Raw genomic sequence first — 16845 nt, forward strand, 5'->3', positions numbered from 1 at the left:
TTTAGACTGAGCCTCATGAGTCTACTTATTATGGCTCACTAGCGTGATTATGTGTGTGGATGCTGTGTTTGCCCCTACCATTTTCCATATGCTCTGCCTCACCAACACTGCCATCCGGCGTGGTCCTTTCGTAGCTGTCCTCTGGGAGTGGAAGGGCACCCAGCCTTGGCCCTGATGAACTCTTACTGCTTGGTGTCTCTGACTCCTCCAGCCCGCTGTCATAGCAACTCTGCAGTGACCCCTGATGTGGGTCCTGAGGCTGACTCACAACAGAAAACGTCACTCTACGAAATGGCTGCAAAAGAAAAGATTCTGAATGTCACTAAAGTGTAAGATTGTAAACGATCTTATTACAAAACACATAAACGACATACATCAAGGACTACTGGTGACTCATTCAATACAAAATGGTTAGAGATGTTCAAATCTATTTGGTTAACTGTGTTATCTGAGGCAGTGCCTAGAATTTCATTTTCATTGTGGAAAAAAAAAAACCCTGAAAATTCCCTTTCTGCAACAGAGATAAGAAAACAGCAATTTCACTAAAATACACATTGAACTCTATGTTAGTACCATGTATTCAACCTTCTTCTATTCTGTAGTCTTCACTTCAAATAGACTTTTCACAAATAGACTCTATCACAAGTGTCACTGATTTGGGAAGGCGATACACATTGAAATAATCATTGTAGGCATTCATTTTTAAAAACTCTGTCTGTATGATACAATGGTTTTAAAATGAGTGTTCTGGCAGTTGACTCAAACTATTAAAGGGATAACTAATAAATAGGAATTTAGGTACACTGTTAGGAGATAGGAATACATTTTCTGTTTTTCTTCTTATTAAAAATATTACCTATTGACCCTGAGATTGTAAGGGTAGCATTGAACTAATAGATAAAAGTTCCTTTAACCAGGGAACAGAAAATAAACCCCCAAGCTTAATTGTATGTGCTTACAATGACCGTTTATAGTTTGTTCAAAAGTAGTTACCGCACGCACAGCCTTTACATTGTAATTTTAAAGTGTTGTAAATTTTTATCCAGTTGGGTCCCACAAGTTACTATGACACCAAAGTTGGCTGCACTGAAGATTTACTATGTACAGAATTTACAGATTATTGTAACTACAAAACAAAACAAAAAAAATTAGGCTCATTAAGGGAACAAACTAATGCCATGCATTGATAGTATTCTGCACATAACAGTTGAGGGAAAAAAGAAAAACAATATAAAAAGGTTCTGTGATATCTCTCTGAGATTATTCTTGGCAATAGCTGTAGCCATTGAAAACTTGTGTGTGACTCAAAAACGGCATAAATGTATTTTTTAAACTTACAGCTCAGACTGGTGCTTTTTAATATAAGGTATAAAAATAATAACGTTGCCAGAAAATAGTGAGAAAGGTCAAAAGCCTTTTTTTTTTGCACTCTTATAACTTGAATACGAATGGTTCAAATCATGAGTCATGATTGGACCAATCTACACATGTAGGTTATTCAAGGGAAAGCTAAGAAGAATTACAGTATTTCCCCCAAATTTATAAAGTGGTTTCACTAGAGACAAATGCATGCTTCCACAAATCTTCCCTTCACTTTATCTCAGAACACTGGCCAGGAATATTGTCCATTATTAGCTTTTCTAACCCAGTACCTTGCCCTTCATATACTTATTTGGAGAGGACAGTCTTTATAAAATCCTATCTTTCATTCTAATTCAAAATCAAACGTTTAGAACTGCTGAATCCTATTATGAAGGGAAAACATTTCTCTTCTTTATAATGTTTCACCGAATTGGAACTACAGTATTTTTAAAACAATTATGAAATACTTCTAGTACAAATAGCATATATATAGATATAGATATAGATATAGATATAGATATAGATGATATAGATATAGATATATATAATGACCCAAAATTTACTGGCAATAAACTCTAAAATCATTACTCTTATTTCATTAATAATACTTCTATTTCTTCACAATAATACAATTGTGATGTTTTAACTTACATTTTAAGTAAATATAGAAGTCGATATGTATTTACCAGGCTTTATCTTATGTGCACAAAGTTTTTTACTTTTTTTTTCTACTTATCACTCCCAGATGACTGCTAATTATCTGAATTTCCTCAGTCTCACCTCAGAAATAAGGCCACTTACCGTTTCCTAAAACCACACTGTTCTGCACAAAGAAAATATTCAGTAAATACTATTGAACAATAAGCTTTAAATGGCAATGTTGAATTTAGAAAAGGACAGTAATGGTCATTCAGACATATCACTTCAAGACATAGCAATGGGTCACACACACACACACACACACACAGATAAAGGACTGTCCAATGCTATTCTTGATTCTCAAATCTTTAAAAAAAATTTTTATGTTTATTTATTTTTGACAGAGAGAGAGACAGAGCATGAGTGGAGGAGGGGCGGAGAGAGAGAGGGAGGCACAGAATCTGAAACAGGCTCCAGGTTCTGAGCTGTCAGTACAGAGCCTGACGCGGGGCTGGAACTCACAGATGGCGAGATCATGACCTGAGCCGAAGTCGGACGCTCAACCGACTGAGCCACCCAGGTACCCCTCAAACCTTTTAGAAACAGTCTTCATTAACCCAAGAAGAAAGACCAAAATGAAATAGAAACACTAATACATACTAATAAATTGACAAAGGAAAGTATATCATAAATTATGAGAAATGTTATTCCATCTCTATATAAAAATAGAAAAAACGGTGATGTTTACGTGATGGAAGTAAACTCAGAATCTGTAATTAAATGCTGGTTTCACCAAAGTAGTAGTAGGACAGCACAGGGGTGATAGGTTATGTTTGTAACAAAAAATGTCAAAAATAAGATAATTATTTTTCTATCATGTACCGTTTAACAGGTTCTATGAATCTGTGTATTTTCTGTGACTATTTTAATTTCCATGAATTATTTTAGGTTACATATTAAATTTAATGATGAAAAGAAAGCTGTTTTAAATTTAAAATACTAAGATCTATTTATATAATAAAAAATGTCTAGATTCATGAATGCTTTTTGTATGTGTAGAAAACTAAAATAAATAAATAAATAAATAAATAACACCTAATGGATGAAACAAATAAAATCCAAAATAGAGAGTATCATACAATGAATCATGAAAAATCCCATCCATCATTTTTTTAATGCTTATTTATTTTTGAGAGAGCGAGACAGAGCACGAGCGGAGGAGGGGCAGAGGCAGAGGGAGTCACAGAATCCGAAGCTCTGAGCTGTCAGCACAGAGCCTGATACAGGGCTCGAAATCACAGACCATGAGATTATGACCTGAGCCAAAGTTGGACGCTTAACCGACTGAGCCACCCAGGCGTGCCCCCCCCCATCCATCATTTTTAACCACATTTTAAAATATTCCATTACAATTCAGCAATATCAACAATATCAGTATTACATTACTATTTCAAGGTCTATTTTGATGTTTTTTTAAAACAAAATTCTTCTGGCAAAGTATTTAAGTTGGCTATGTGAACAAATTAGTGCAGAATCCTAAATTCTGAAGGAAAACCCATTAATGCAAGGGTTAAGGTTTTGTTCCAATGGTAAATCAGACACACAGATTAGATGGATAGACAGATGATAGATAAATAGTAGATAGATAGATAGATAGATAGATACAAGATAGAGATAGAGAGACAAATAAATGGGCAGATAGACAAGTATTTACATACCATCATTCATCACCAGTTTGGGTCTATTGAGAAGATAGGTTTTACAGCAGAAGCTAAGATAAAGAAATCACATTTTTTATAGATTCTCGAAATGCCAACTCAATAAAAAATGGAAAGCACTGTGTTGACTGTGTGGCATGACACAGAGAATGAATTTGCATTATATATATATATATATGTATATAATATATATACATATATGTATATGTATATATATTATATACATATACATATATATATATATATATATATATATATATATATATATATAAAACTATCACTTAGTTAATTATTGATACTCTGGAGTAGCGTGGTTTACATGGGGATTCTTGAACCTAGACGTGCCTTAGAATGGCCCAGAGAACTTGTCAAAAAGCACCAAGCCAGTACAGGACTTCGACTTAAACCCAATGAATCAGTGTTCAGAGTGTGAATGGATATCAGTAGTTTATAGAGTCCCTCTGGGTAATGAAGAGGCACAGAGAGGAAGGAGAAACCCTGCAACTGAAAGCAGTCAAAAAGACAAACTGCCTAGGAAGCCAGGTGGTCCTTTAAGTATCCCTTGATAAAGTTTCTCTGGAGATTGAGTAGAACCATGGCTTCATCTTGGGGTGCAAAAGTATGGACATGAAGACATCTGGTGACCTGAAGTGTCTGAGCTTTGTATTATTCTGTCCAGAGTGGTAAATGATTTCTTGTCTTGCAAAGACAAGCTGGTCTTTCTAAAACAGGAAAAAGCACAAGAAGAGGAGAAAAAACTGTCAGCCTTCTAGCATTTTGAAATTGTGAAGATGTGTTCAAAAATTAAATAAGTAATGCAAGAAAAAGGTCTTCAAGAAAAGCATTCCAAAAATTTTGAGTGGAAAATGCACGACAATTACACACAAGAGGGAGTGGTAATCGGAGATTTTATGGAGGCAAATGAATGCTCTAATTGAATAAGTGAGATTGAAGATGTGTTTAGACCATTTCATGCAAAGGAGTAGGAAGGAGAAATGTTGGCGGCAGAGAATTATGCCAAGAAAAAGTGAACTATGAAAAAAACATCAATGGCAATGGGCAGCAAGGCGTTAGAATGTCTGGATGCTTGGACTTACTCACTATTTCACTATACGTACATTTGCTTTATATTCATTATCTCTCAGGGTTTTAAGGATGTCCCAATATTGCTTTTACAAATTAAAAAAACTCAAAATCGTATAGGTGTGTATATAAAAACAGATCAAGTATAATATAATTAGGTTTCCAATGAAATGGAGATACAAAAAATATGCCATGAAACTTGCTTAGGATTTAGGGCAGGCATTGCAAAGGAACGGTTTGTAGGTTGAGCCTTCTAAGGAAAAATTGAGAAAGTGGGGATAGGCTATTAATTTTCAAAATAGGACATAAGAGGATTACAGTTAGAAGAAAAAGGTTTGTGCAAAGAGTTTTGTTTATTTATGCACAGTTCTATCTTTCTTCATTTTTTTCTGAAAACATTTGCTTTAAGGTCAATGTTTGAAGGCACAGCTAAAAGCCCCGTAATATAAGGTACAATAGGAATGAATGAAATCAGAGAAATAAGTAAACTAAGAATTAAAAAAAGAAATTAAAAATAAAATTACAAAGGCAAGGTAAACAGTAAAACATGTTGAGTAACAGGATGTATGGTATGCGTGTGTGTAATGAGAAAAAAAAAATGTTATATTGGAAATAACAGAAAAAGGAAAGGATTTTATTCCAAACACCTCTATAGTTTCACTATTGACCTCAATCAAGTTAGCTGACCTTTTGGTTCTTTTGCCTTAGGCTCAGGGTCTAAAATGGAGATAACGATACCTGCCCCTTACTAACTTAAATTCTCTGAGAAATAATCAGATGGTTTACAAAATAAAAACCTTAAGCTCCCTCAAAGAGGGAACTATAAACGGTATCATAGCTGAGGCCAAAGCTGTATAACTAGAGTGTTATCTTTTCTTACGTTTTAGGTTTTTGCTTTTTTCTTTTCTTGTCTGTTTGGTTTTTTGTATTGTTTTGTTGTTGTTGTTGTTGTTGTTGTTGTTGTTTTAATATAGAACTTGTTCAGTAATCCACAAAGTTTCTAAATAGAATTTTAAAAATTCATATGAAATTTCAAATCTAATTCTCCTGTTAATGTGGTGCTTTTATTGTTCAAACGCAAGCTGCTTATAAAATAAATATGTGCATACAAGGGTGCCATTTTTTCAAAAGGTGTTTGAATCTAATCATCTATTGGGCATGAATGTCTCTGCAGTCACTTCTTTTGGAATGTCATTTATCAACTAATTGTTCCTCCAATTATGACACAGAGGAGAATTTCACTGGAAGACACATCCTACTACAGGGACTTTTCAGATATTTTAGAGGTCGTTGCAAATATATTCAAAGGTAACTCCAGATAACATGCAATCCCTAAGGCATTAGATGTATCTTCCTCCTCATCCCAGGCCCCAGTTGATGGAAATGCATCAGAGTTGGCATTGATTTAAAGTCCTAAAGACTTAGAAGAAGCATTCTCCATTCTTTATATAATTTTATTCACTTCATTTTCTGAAAATCTAGAGGTCCAATGGGAAATGGGCAGAAATGTAATGGAGAGGTCTTCTACCTTCTATACGCAGGCTGTGGGGAGCCCAAGGTGGTTGCCTTTTTCTTCCCTCCCCTATTTTTTGGAAATGCTCATGAGTCCTGGGGTAAGAGGTGTGTGAATGCAGTAAACATTTCCCTATAAGATTAATCTCACAGACTGGAAAGGACAAACACAGAAAATAAGGATTTAAACTCGGTGCTGTGGGGTACACAATGTAACGTATTCAATAAATGCATTTGCTCTTTAATATTTTTGATACTCTTTTTTTCCTGGAAAATGTGAACAGATGTTAGAACTGATATATCAGTAAACTTGGGATTAGGAGAAATATAACCTGCTTGATGAGGAAGGGAGTTAGACTGTATTTTTATCTTTATCTTTATCTTTTTTCCTTTTTTTTTTTTTTTTTTTTTTTTTTTTTTTTGAGAGGAAGGGAATTTAAGAAGGGTAGGGGCAGAAAGAGAGAGAGAATCCCAAGCAGGATCCACACCCAGTACAGAACCCAATGCAGGGCTCGATCTCACAGACATGAGAGCATGATCTGAGCCCCAATCAAGAGTCAGAAGTTCAACCATGAGCCACCCAGGAGCCCCTAGACTATATCTTGATTACAGAAATAAAGCTTGCATTCTAATGACATTATGGCAATGGGCATAAAGCATTCATGAAGGGAAAATGTGATGAACATTAGATTCATTATTTTTCTCTAAAATTGCATCTCTATAGCTGATAACGCAAATTGCCAAACAGTAAACCTAAATCTAGGCAATATAACAGGTTTACAGGTCACACGAGATGTTACCAGAATTTCTACTTCAAATATGAGCTGGGACCAGATATCACCCTACTCTTCTTCAGAAGGTTCAAAGGAGGTCAGGTCAATACATTTCACATTCATAAGATGATTGAAGGAATTTTCTTAAAAAAAGTTTTGTTTTGGGACACCTGGGTGGCTCAGTCAGTTAAGTGTCCGACTTCGGCTCAGGTTGTGGTCTCACAGCTCCTGAGTTCGAGCCCCACGTTGGGCTCTGTGCTGACAGCTCAGAGCCCGGAGCCTGCTTCAGATTCTGTGTCTCCCTCTCTCTGTGTCCCTCCTCTGCTCATGTTCTATCTCCTCTCTCTTTCTTAAAAATAAATAAACATTAAAAAAATTTTTTTAAGTTTTGTTTTGTTTTGTTTTTACTATCTAGAAAGCTGATGTCAAGTTTTACTAAAGGTATGATAACTACCACAATTTCTATTTCATCTTGCAGATTCATTAATTTTTTTTAAATTTTAGAGACTCATAAAACCACTCCCTTTTTGAAAGCACTGGCATAATAACATGTAGCATTTATAACTTGAAACATTGAGAAAATTAACTTTGAAACGAATATGCTATTTTGTTTTCAGAATTCAATAATTGCCAAATATATGTGACATTACGAGGTGCTACCCATTAAAAAAATCATGAAGTCCACTGACAGTTCCCAAGAAAAGCAATAGAGACCACATTCACAAGTAGATGGATATTTATTATTCATTCTTAATTGTTAATTGATTTAAAAAGTGACTATCATAGAATCAAAGCACATTTTATGGCCCATAATCAGACATTCTCAAAGGTATTTGCCTTCTACCTGCATTAGCAAAATCTTCTGAGTTACAGCCTGCACAGTAAAAACTTGTTTTCTTTGATAGGACAGTGGCCAATTTAGAAAATGGTAAACAACTGAGGTGAACTTCAGAAATATCCTGCTGTACACACTACTTGCAGTAAAGAGAAAACATAACCTCGGGGAAGAGTGCAGGAACTGTCCCCCTCGAAGGCCACTTCTGATAACCTAGTGACTCCATGTTTATGGGGATTTCGTTTGCAAGAGGATAAGACCCTAAGGATGCCGCGGAAAGAACTTCAGGGTAAATCTCTTTCCTTATTGAATACTGCTCTGCGTCTTACAGACAACTTTATTGAGAACTTTAAATCTGCACCTTCCTTTTTAGCTTCAATAGTTTTTCATAAATTGTCTCCTTATCTGGAACTCACATACAGCTGTCTTAGTCATATCAATTATTTCTGAATGGGCTGAAAAGGCTTTTTTATTTTTTCCAATTCACTTAGTTACGTCCATCAAACAGACTTCTAATGACTCTCTTTGTCAGTCGTAAAGCATTGAAACAGGCATGGAGCAGAACATTGCAGCATTCATAAGGAACACTACATTTTATTTTTAAAGAGGATCTAGCTAAGTCTGTGAGATCTTTCTTGCAACGGCACAGGTACTTGATTAATCTGCAAACATTTTCAACTGACGTCAATGGTCACCGCACAAACATATCTAGGATTCCATAGTGCCTTAAATGGAATACGTCTGGCAGGACCTTCAAACGAACTTTAACCAGGTCTTTTAAACTTTTTAGGGGCATCTTCTCTGGCTCACATCTCAGTATTTTTCCATACTTCAAACAGTTTTTCTTTCTTTCAAGTCAATAGCAGGTGAAAGGATATTAAAAAGTAGCATGTTGAAACATTTGGACTAGTTAATTAAAATGCTCATTGGGGAAGAAATAAAATAACTGTATTTATTTCTTTTGACTTGCATGTAATTACATATTTGACATTATTGTTTATGTTTGTCCTACACAGGTTGAGGATGCAGATGATACTTTATAATTCTTAGTCCAGTAGATAATAAACTACCTAATATTGCAAAGAAACAGTGATATCAATATTAAAATAGTGGCCACTACGTACTGTAAAGGTACTATTTATTTTACTCCTGCTATCACTTCTCCTCGTTTCATCCCTACATGGGTCATATTATATTCTGATTTTGCAAATGAGAAAAAAAAGTTAGTGACTTTCAGTATTTACTCAAGAACTACTCTAGTCTAAAAATACAAATGGATCTCCTATTCCCCACCCCCTCATGAAAAATGGCAGGAAACAGAACAGCCAAAGCCTAAAATTCTTAGCAAATGAATGCAAACTTTTTTTTCTAAAACTTTTAAAATAGGTAGTATGCTCTCAAACACAAATTGTGGGTCCTCTACACTGTGGACACGATTGTTTGATCTATCTTTTGCTCTATTTACTGTCTATAGACACCTGGTCCAGGATTAGCAAACTTTTTCTGTTAAGAGACAGAAAGTAAATATTTTAGGCTTTGCAGGTCACAGGTCTCTGCCCCCACCACTCAATGCTGCTGTTGTTGTGCAAAAAGAGCCACTGAACATACATAAATGAATGCGTATGGCCATGTTCCAATGATACTTTATTTATGGAAATAGAAATTTGAATTTCATATAATTTCCACATTCTGTGAAGTGTTATTTTTAAATTTTTTTCAACCATATAAAAATGTAAAAACTTAAATGTAAAAAGTACAACTTTTCTGTTGTATTAACATTTTTAAATATTATCGTGAACTTTTCAAGTAGTGTGTAAAATCCTCATAAGCAATGTTTATCCATTATACCTCCGTTTCAACGATAGTGCCTTGAAAATAGTTTATATTCAATTGTCATTTATTGACATGTTTCAATATTTCTTGTCCTTTTTGGAAATAACTCTTTTTTAAAAAAAATTTTAATGTTTACTTATTTTTGAGAGATACAGAGAGACAGAGAGCAGGGGAGAGGCAGAGACAGAGAGGGAGACACAGAATCTGAAGCAGGCTCCAGGCTCTGAGCGGTCAGTACAGAGCCCGATGCAGGGCTTGAACCCACAGACCATGAGATCATGACCTGAGCCAAAGTCAGACGTTTAACCGACTAAGCCACCCAGGCGCCCCTGGAAATAACTCGTACCTGGGGAATCAGAACTGGATTCAAGTGCTGGCTCTGGTATTAAGTGTGAAATATGGGGAAAAGACTAATCTTTCAACTTTAGTATGTTTGACTTTACAATGAAGAAGTTATAGCAGAAGATATTTAATATCTTTTCCCGTTTCTTAATTCTCTGAAACTGTAGAAGCTGGGGGTGTTGGATTAGGGAATCAATGGCTGAAATCAGGGATTGTAAAGTAGACTTTGCTCACCCATTAAGAAATTCCTTAGAACACTGCCTGCAAATACGAATGCATCTTGGAATGCATTTCCTCACCAAATCAAGATCATGAACAAATATATGCATAATAATCCAACATCTTAGTCAATTACCTTACTGAAAAGTTACAAAAATGGGAAGGTTCCTTCAGGCTTACCACTTTTCATGAAAAGGTAAAGACATTCATCTGAAATGTCAGCTCCTTGGAATATGTTTGCCTAAAATCTCACCTATCCTCTGAAACCGCCTCTTTTGTGATTCCCTTTTCACTGAACCACATGAAAATGCTGAGTCCCTACTGTGTGCTGAAAACTGTGACATCTCATTCATTTCTCAAAGGTGTGAGTCAAATAGCAGGGGTTGGCAAGGTTGGTATGGAACAGAATGGCGAAAGCATCCTGGGCCACGCTTGGGTTGCACCTCCTACTTCCTACTTTATTTGAAACTCGGCACAGTCCCTTGTAAGTTTCTATGTTTACACTCACAGAGAAGCAGGAAGGCAGGAGGGGGGAAGTCCTACTTAGAAAAAGAGAATATTGACAAGCAACTAATGAGAAAAATACTGTCTTCACAAAGACATTCAATGCAACAAAGACTTACTAAGCACTTGCTTTGTGCCCACCACTGTGCTGAAAAATCTACATACTGCAAATCCAGCCATTAGGCTCAGTTGGGCACGCGTAGATTAATCACGCAAAAGCACTCAGAATGCAAGCCGAGGTTTCTTTTCCTTTTTCGTTTTCCTTTCTTTTGCTATTGTGATAAGCATCAAAAGCTCAGTTCACATGCCGCTCGGTTGCTTTGCATGACTACTCTACACACCCATGGGGTTCCAGAAGCAGCTGAATGAAGTCGATAAACCTATGTCTTATGCTACGCAGTTGGAGTTAGTCTGTAGCAGTTCAAGGGAGCAATGCTGAAGAACCAAGTGGAACCGCAGGAAAACTGCTCAGGTTTCCAGCTACTAAAACATAAATGAACAAATAGACAATAATAACAGAGCTGAAAAATAGCCTTTCAGAAGCTACCTCCTAAAATACATAGAAGCTTAGGCGCACAGATAGAAGCCTGCCTCACGAGCGCCCGACTCAGTTCTCCCGTACTGAAGTGAATGAAAATGAAATGTTCATTTTAAGATGCACTCAAACAGATGCTCCGGAATTTTCGTCTCCTTTTTCCTTTTCCATCTTAGACACTTCATCCAAACTGCACCTGGTCAATCTGTTTAGGAGACTATATACGTTTAAAAACATTTACTTTTCCCATCCTATGGAATGAAGTTTTGTGCCCTTAAATAGCATCCCTTGGTCTGGATGGATTACAATGTCTAACAGGAATCAAGAGAGACACACGGAGTAAGGCTCTGAAGTGTTACTTAAACGTTTAATTATTAAACTCAGTTGAAACCTCATTCTTGAGCCAGAACAGTCTCTACACAGGTGAACCTTCTGCTACCCTGGTGAACTCATTTTCTCTGCCATTCCTGCCAGCTTACTTGTTTTATCTCACTTACCTGCACTTCGTTCAAAAGACAGGCTACCGGTGTCCATAAAACGTCCAAGGAAAAAATGTATTCAAAGCCCGTATGCTAATTTTGATCTCTCAGTGCAAGTCATATGACTGCAAAAAAATCAGTGGATATGGGTGTTGGTAGACAGAAAAATGGACCCTGATGATGTCCACATTCTCATCCCTGGAAACTGTGAAGAGGCAACCTGACGTGCAAAGGGGGATTTAAGATTTTAGATAGAATTAAGGTTGCTAATCAACTGACCTTAAGACAGGGAGACTATATTGAACTACCTGGGTGGGTCTGATGTAATCTCAAGGATTTTTTAAAAATAGGAAAGGCAGAAAAAGAGATCAGAACGATGCAATGTGAGAACTGTCCTCACCCTTGATAGCTTGGAACAGAGAAGAAAGGGGCACAGGCCAGGTCATACAGGTGGCCTCTAGAAGCTATTAAAGGCTGAGAAGGGAACAGATTTTCTTCTAGGGCCTCCAGAATAAACACTACCCACCAACACCCTTATTTTTGGCCCAGAGGGACCTATTTTCGATTTCTGACCTCAAAAAGTATATGACAAATTAGCATAGTTTTAAGCCACTAAATTTTCGGTAATTTGTCATAGCCCACAATAGGAAACTTAGAGGGTGAACCATGAACCTGAGGTGTAGTGGGGAGGAAATAGAAGTGAAGCATTTGGGCTTTGGTTTCACATTTACGAAAGGGGTTAGAATCATCAGTCAAATGCACATTAGTGTTGCATTCCTAGATCACCCCACCTATAGGATATTGAGAATTAGCATGCCATTCTATTTTTTTTTTTTTTTGAATGTTTATTTACTTTCGAAGGAGAGAGAGAGAGAGGGCGTGAGCAGGGGAGGAGCAGAGAGAAAGGGAGACACAGAATCCAAAGTGGGCTCTCGGCTCTGAGCTGCCAGCACAGAGCCCGAAGCAGGGCTCGAACTCACAAACTGTGACATCATGACCAGAGCCAAAGTCGGAGGCTTAACCGACGGAGCCACCCAGGAGCTCCTCCATTCTATTTTTTTTTTAAGTTTATTTATTTAGAATCAGTGAGAAAGAGGTGGGGGTGGGATGCAAGTGGGAGATGGGGAGAGAGAGAGAAAAGGAGAGGAAGAGAATCTCAAGCAGGCTCTGCATTGTCTGTGCAGAACCCAGTGCAGGGCTCAAACTCACGAACTGGGAGATCATGAGCTGAGCCGAAATCAGACATTTAACCAACTGAGCCACCCAAATGCACCAGCATGTCATTCCAATAATTATACTTATTTTATAAAACAGTCAAATACACTATGTTACATATATTATGTTGAAAGTGTTCAGCAAGCGTAAAAATGTTAAAATCATCTTTATAACCCTATTTTCACATTTATCATTCTTTTAATACAGTGAAAACACCAATACACAGGATAAAAAAGGAAGCAAACTACGTCTCTGTCCACTTATACAATTGAGGAAAAAACACTTCAAATTTATATTTTGGTCCTCTCTTATTGGATAGCTAATTGGATATCATATTTGGGGAAGTCCACAGACTTTTAAAGCAGAATATCACAATTTCTTTTCCTGATTTCAACTCCAAGTTGAACAACTTTGGGCCACTGACTTAATTCTTCTGAGCCACCATTCGTGTTTTATAAATTTATTTTTTTAACGTTTATTTATTTTTGAGACAGAGAGAGACAGAGCATGAACAGGGGAGGGGCAGAGAGAGAGGGAGACACAGAATCTGAAACAGGCTCCAGGCTCTGAGCTGTCAGCACAGAGCCTGACGCGGGGCTCGAACTCACGGACCGTGAGATCATGACCTGAGCCCAAGTCGGGCGCTTAACCGACCAAGCCACCCAGGCGCCCCTAAATTTAAATGATAATCTCTCCATTTTAAAGATGCAAGCAAGATCCAAGTCCATCTCAGATATGTAATAGATAAAATCTATAAAATAGATTTTACATTGTAGAGTGTTCTATGGATGACAATTGTGACTTGAGTCCAAAATTGTGTCCATGGGCCAAAGATTTAGGGAGCTGATAAAAGTACAAAAGAAATCCATGAACTTGGAAGAAATAAATGTCTCCCACCACGCTAGCATGAAAAAACAAACAAACAAACAAGCAAACCTGATAACGAGTGTCTTGATTTTCAAGAATAGTCTAATCTACACTGGGAGAGTTAATAAATCCTAATTGGTACCAAACTGTAGTTACCATATTTGTAGACATTGCCTCTTGTCTGCTACCTTCTTTCTTGTTTCCTCTTTGGTTTATATAGGTGCACTAAAGAAACTTTTTAGGAAGATGAATTATTTGTGTAATAACTTGAGCTTTTCAAAGGAAAAAAAGAGAAATAAATTCACCAATAAATAATAAGTAAGCTTGTTGGCATTTCATGATTCCTTAGGGAAATGAGAAGCCTCACAACTTGACCCTAATGTAAAGCCTCAAAAGTAATTCATATATAGTATGACAGGTAGTCGGAAACACTGACGAGAGTTTAATTTTCGGTCATAATTTTAAAATGCAACCTAGATGTCCAATATTTGTCATATATAATTTCAATATTAAATGCCATAAGAACAACTTACTTCATTTACCACTTCCTTGAGAGAAATGATTAAATTCTTAAACTTACAGATAAGGGGCATTTTTAAGCAAGACAGAAAAACAAGCCAGGTCCATGAGAAATAATGTCGTAAGACGATCATATTTTATTACTACTACTAATTTGGCTTTCTCAGTATTTTTACATTTCACCTTTAGAAGACACTTAGTGAGTATAAAAATATTTTTATTGCTTTTTTTTTAACTTTATGGCTTCCTCAGGGCTCTGACTTTTTTCTTCCGCCACAAGTTCATACACATTGCCATTTGTACACATTATTTCAGTGATTTCTTAATTTTCACTTTAGAAGTGCCAAAACGATAACACTTTTGGGCACTCATAGTTTGTAAAATTCATTATAGCATATTAAACCGTTCAACGTAGCGATGCTCCTGCCCCTTGGATCTCATTATATGCATCCGATGTGTTAAGAAATAACATTAATAATAAGCTATGTAATTAAGTTAACTCCTATTCTGGGGGAAGCAACATAGTTTTGACATCTCTCTCTCTTTCTCTCTCTCTCACTCTCAGTCTCTCTTTAGTGTTTAACTTCTGTTTTTTTAATGACCACTATTTATCTGCAAAGATTATGAATTACCTAGGGATGGCATATGTCATCATTGACCAGTCTGACAGAGAACCCTGAAGTAAAACACAGCTAAGCAAGAGACTAACACACTCCAACAACTGATCAATAGAAAGAGAAACACTTTAGGGGGTAATCAGTAATTGGTAGCAGACATCACCTGGAACATATTGAAAGAAGACAAAGCCTCCTTAATGATAAAGTTGACAAAGAGTCTGCACTTAAAATGCATAGTGATATTCCCTAACACTCATTGATTGCTTACTATGTGTCCATTGAAGCTTATTTAATTGTCACAATAGCACTACGGAGTAAATGAGGAAACCGATGCCCATGGAGGTAAGTGGCCCACAGTCACACAGTTGCTAAGTGATCCACAGTCTGGTTCTTACTCACCAAGCAGTAGCTTGGCTTTCATTGAACCCTGAGAAATTGATAAACAGAGAATTAGACTTCCACATATATTGATAAGAGCACTGGTATAACTAAACCATAATCTAACACAGATGAGCTAAAAGAAAAGTAAACCTGGGGTGCCTGGGTGGCTCAGTCGGTTAGACTTCCGACTTCGGCTCAGGTCATGATCTCACGGTTTATTAGTTCGAGCCCCGCGTCGGGCTCTGTGCTGACAACTCAGAGCCTAGAGGCTGCTTCAGATTCTGTGTCTCCGTCTCTCTCTGCCCCTCCTCCACTCATATTCTGTCTCTCTCTCTTTCAAAAATAAATACACATTAAGAAAAAAAAATTAAAAAAAGAAAGAAAAGTAAAGCTGGATTACAAAAAACAAAAACAAAACAAACAAACAAACAAAAAAAAAACAAGTCCTTAGCAGAAAAAAGTCAATTATTTTAGCCGCTTCTGATAAGTGTATTTCATGGGTTCCTTGGGCTTAATAATTAGACATTCAGATTTGAACTCCATTGGAAATCATCTGTAGTTTATGGTTACGTTTAAGCCCCTTGTAAAGAAAAAGATATGTACTTTCGCCATATGAGGTTAAGTAATTTTTAATTTTTTTTTAGAGAGACAGAGATAGCATGAGTGAGGGAGAGGCAGAGAGGCAAGGGAGAGAGAGCGAATCCTAAGCAGGCTCCATGCTGCCAGGGCAGAGCCCAACATGGGGCTTGAACTCAGGAAACCGGGAGATAGTGACTTGAGCCGAAACCAAGAGTAGGCCACTTAACCGAATGAGCCACTCAGGCACCTCCCTTAAGTAATTTTTTACAAGTCCAATAAACCTTCCTACCTTGTCCTACACAAGTCAGCTATTCTCTATTCTTGCTGCATATTTGAATTACCTGGGAAACTTAAAGAATAGTTATGCTTGGACTACATCCCACACTACTTTGTAATAGGGCTCAGTATCTATGTCAGCAAGGTTGACAATTCACTTTGATCTTAAAATAAAATGGGAAATCAACCTAATTTCAATCTACCTTGGCTATCAAGAATCTCAGCACTCAATTACCATATATTTGTAGGCCCAAGTAGGGTAGGTGTATTTTCTTATTCTCTCTATGTGGTTTTTGAGGTACTATTTCTATTTTAATAGTCTCATTATGTATTTTGTCATAAAATATCTCAAATCCTTTTGGAAGCAGATAACCTACATTTTGAAAATGATTATAGAAAAACTTAAAATGAGTGCTTCTTATCATTCACTTTATCTACTTTGGGAAAAATTGGCTTGGGTGTTATTTTTGTAAAGCCATAATATATTCTAGAGAAAGTAATTTGTAATTAAAATCAGCCATACTTGGGGTTTTATTCAGAAACAAGATGACTAATGG

The 16845-nt window shown here is 36.7% G+C and overlaps 1 protein-coding gene across 1 annotated transcript in view; it reads right to left on the bottom strand.

Annotated features, from left to right (window-relative positions):
* Nucleotides 1-16845, bottom strand: part of PCDH7 (protocadherin 7) — a 419531-nt gene that overhangs the window by 230741 nt on the left and 171945 nt on the right. The window contains exon 2 of the mRNA XM_042936675.1: nt 79-295. Within this exon, the coding sequence (XP_042792609.1) occupies nt 79-295 (217 nt within the window). The remainder of the gene's footprint in view (nt 1-78; nt 296-16845) is intronic.

Source organism: Panthera leo, chromosome B1 (assembly GCF_018350215.1).
Source record: "Panthera leo isolate Ple1 chromosome B1, P.leo_Ple1_pat1.1, whole genome shotgun sequence".
Taxonomy (NCBI): domain Eukaryota; kingdom Metazoa; phylum Chordata; class Mammalia; order Carnivora; family Felidae; genus Panthera; species Panthera leo.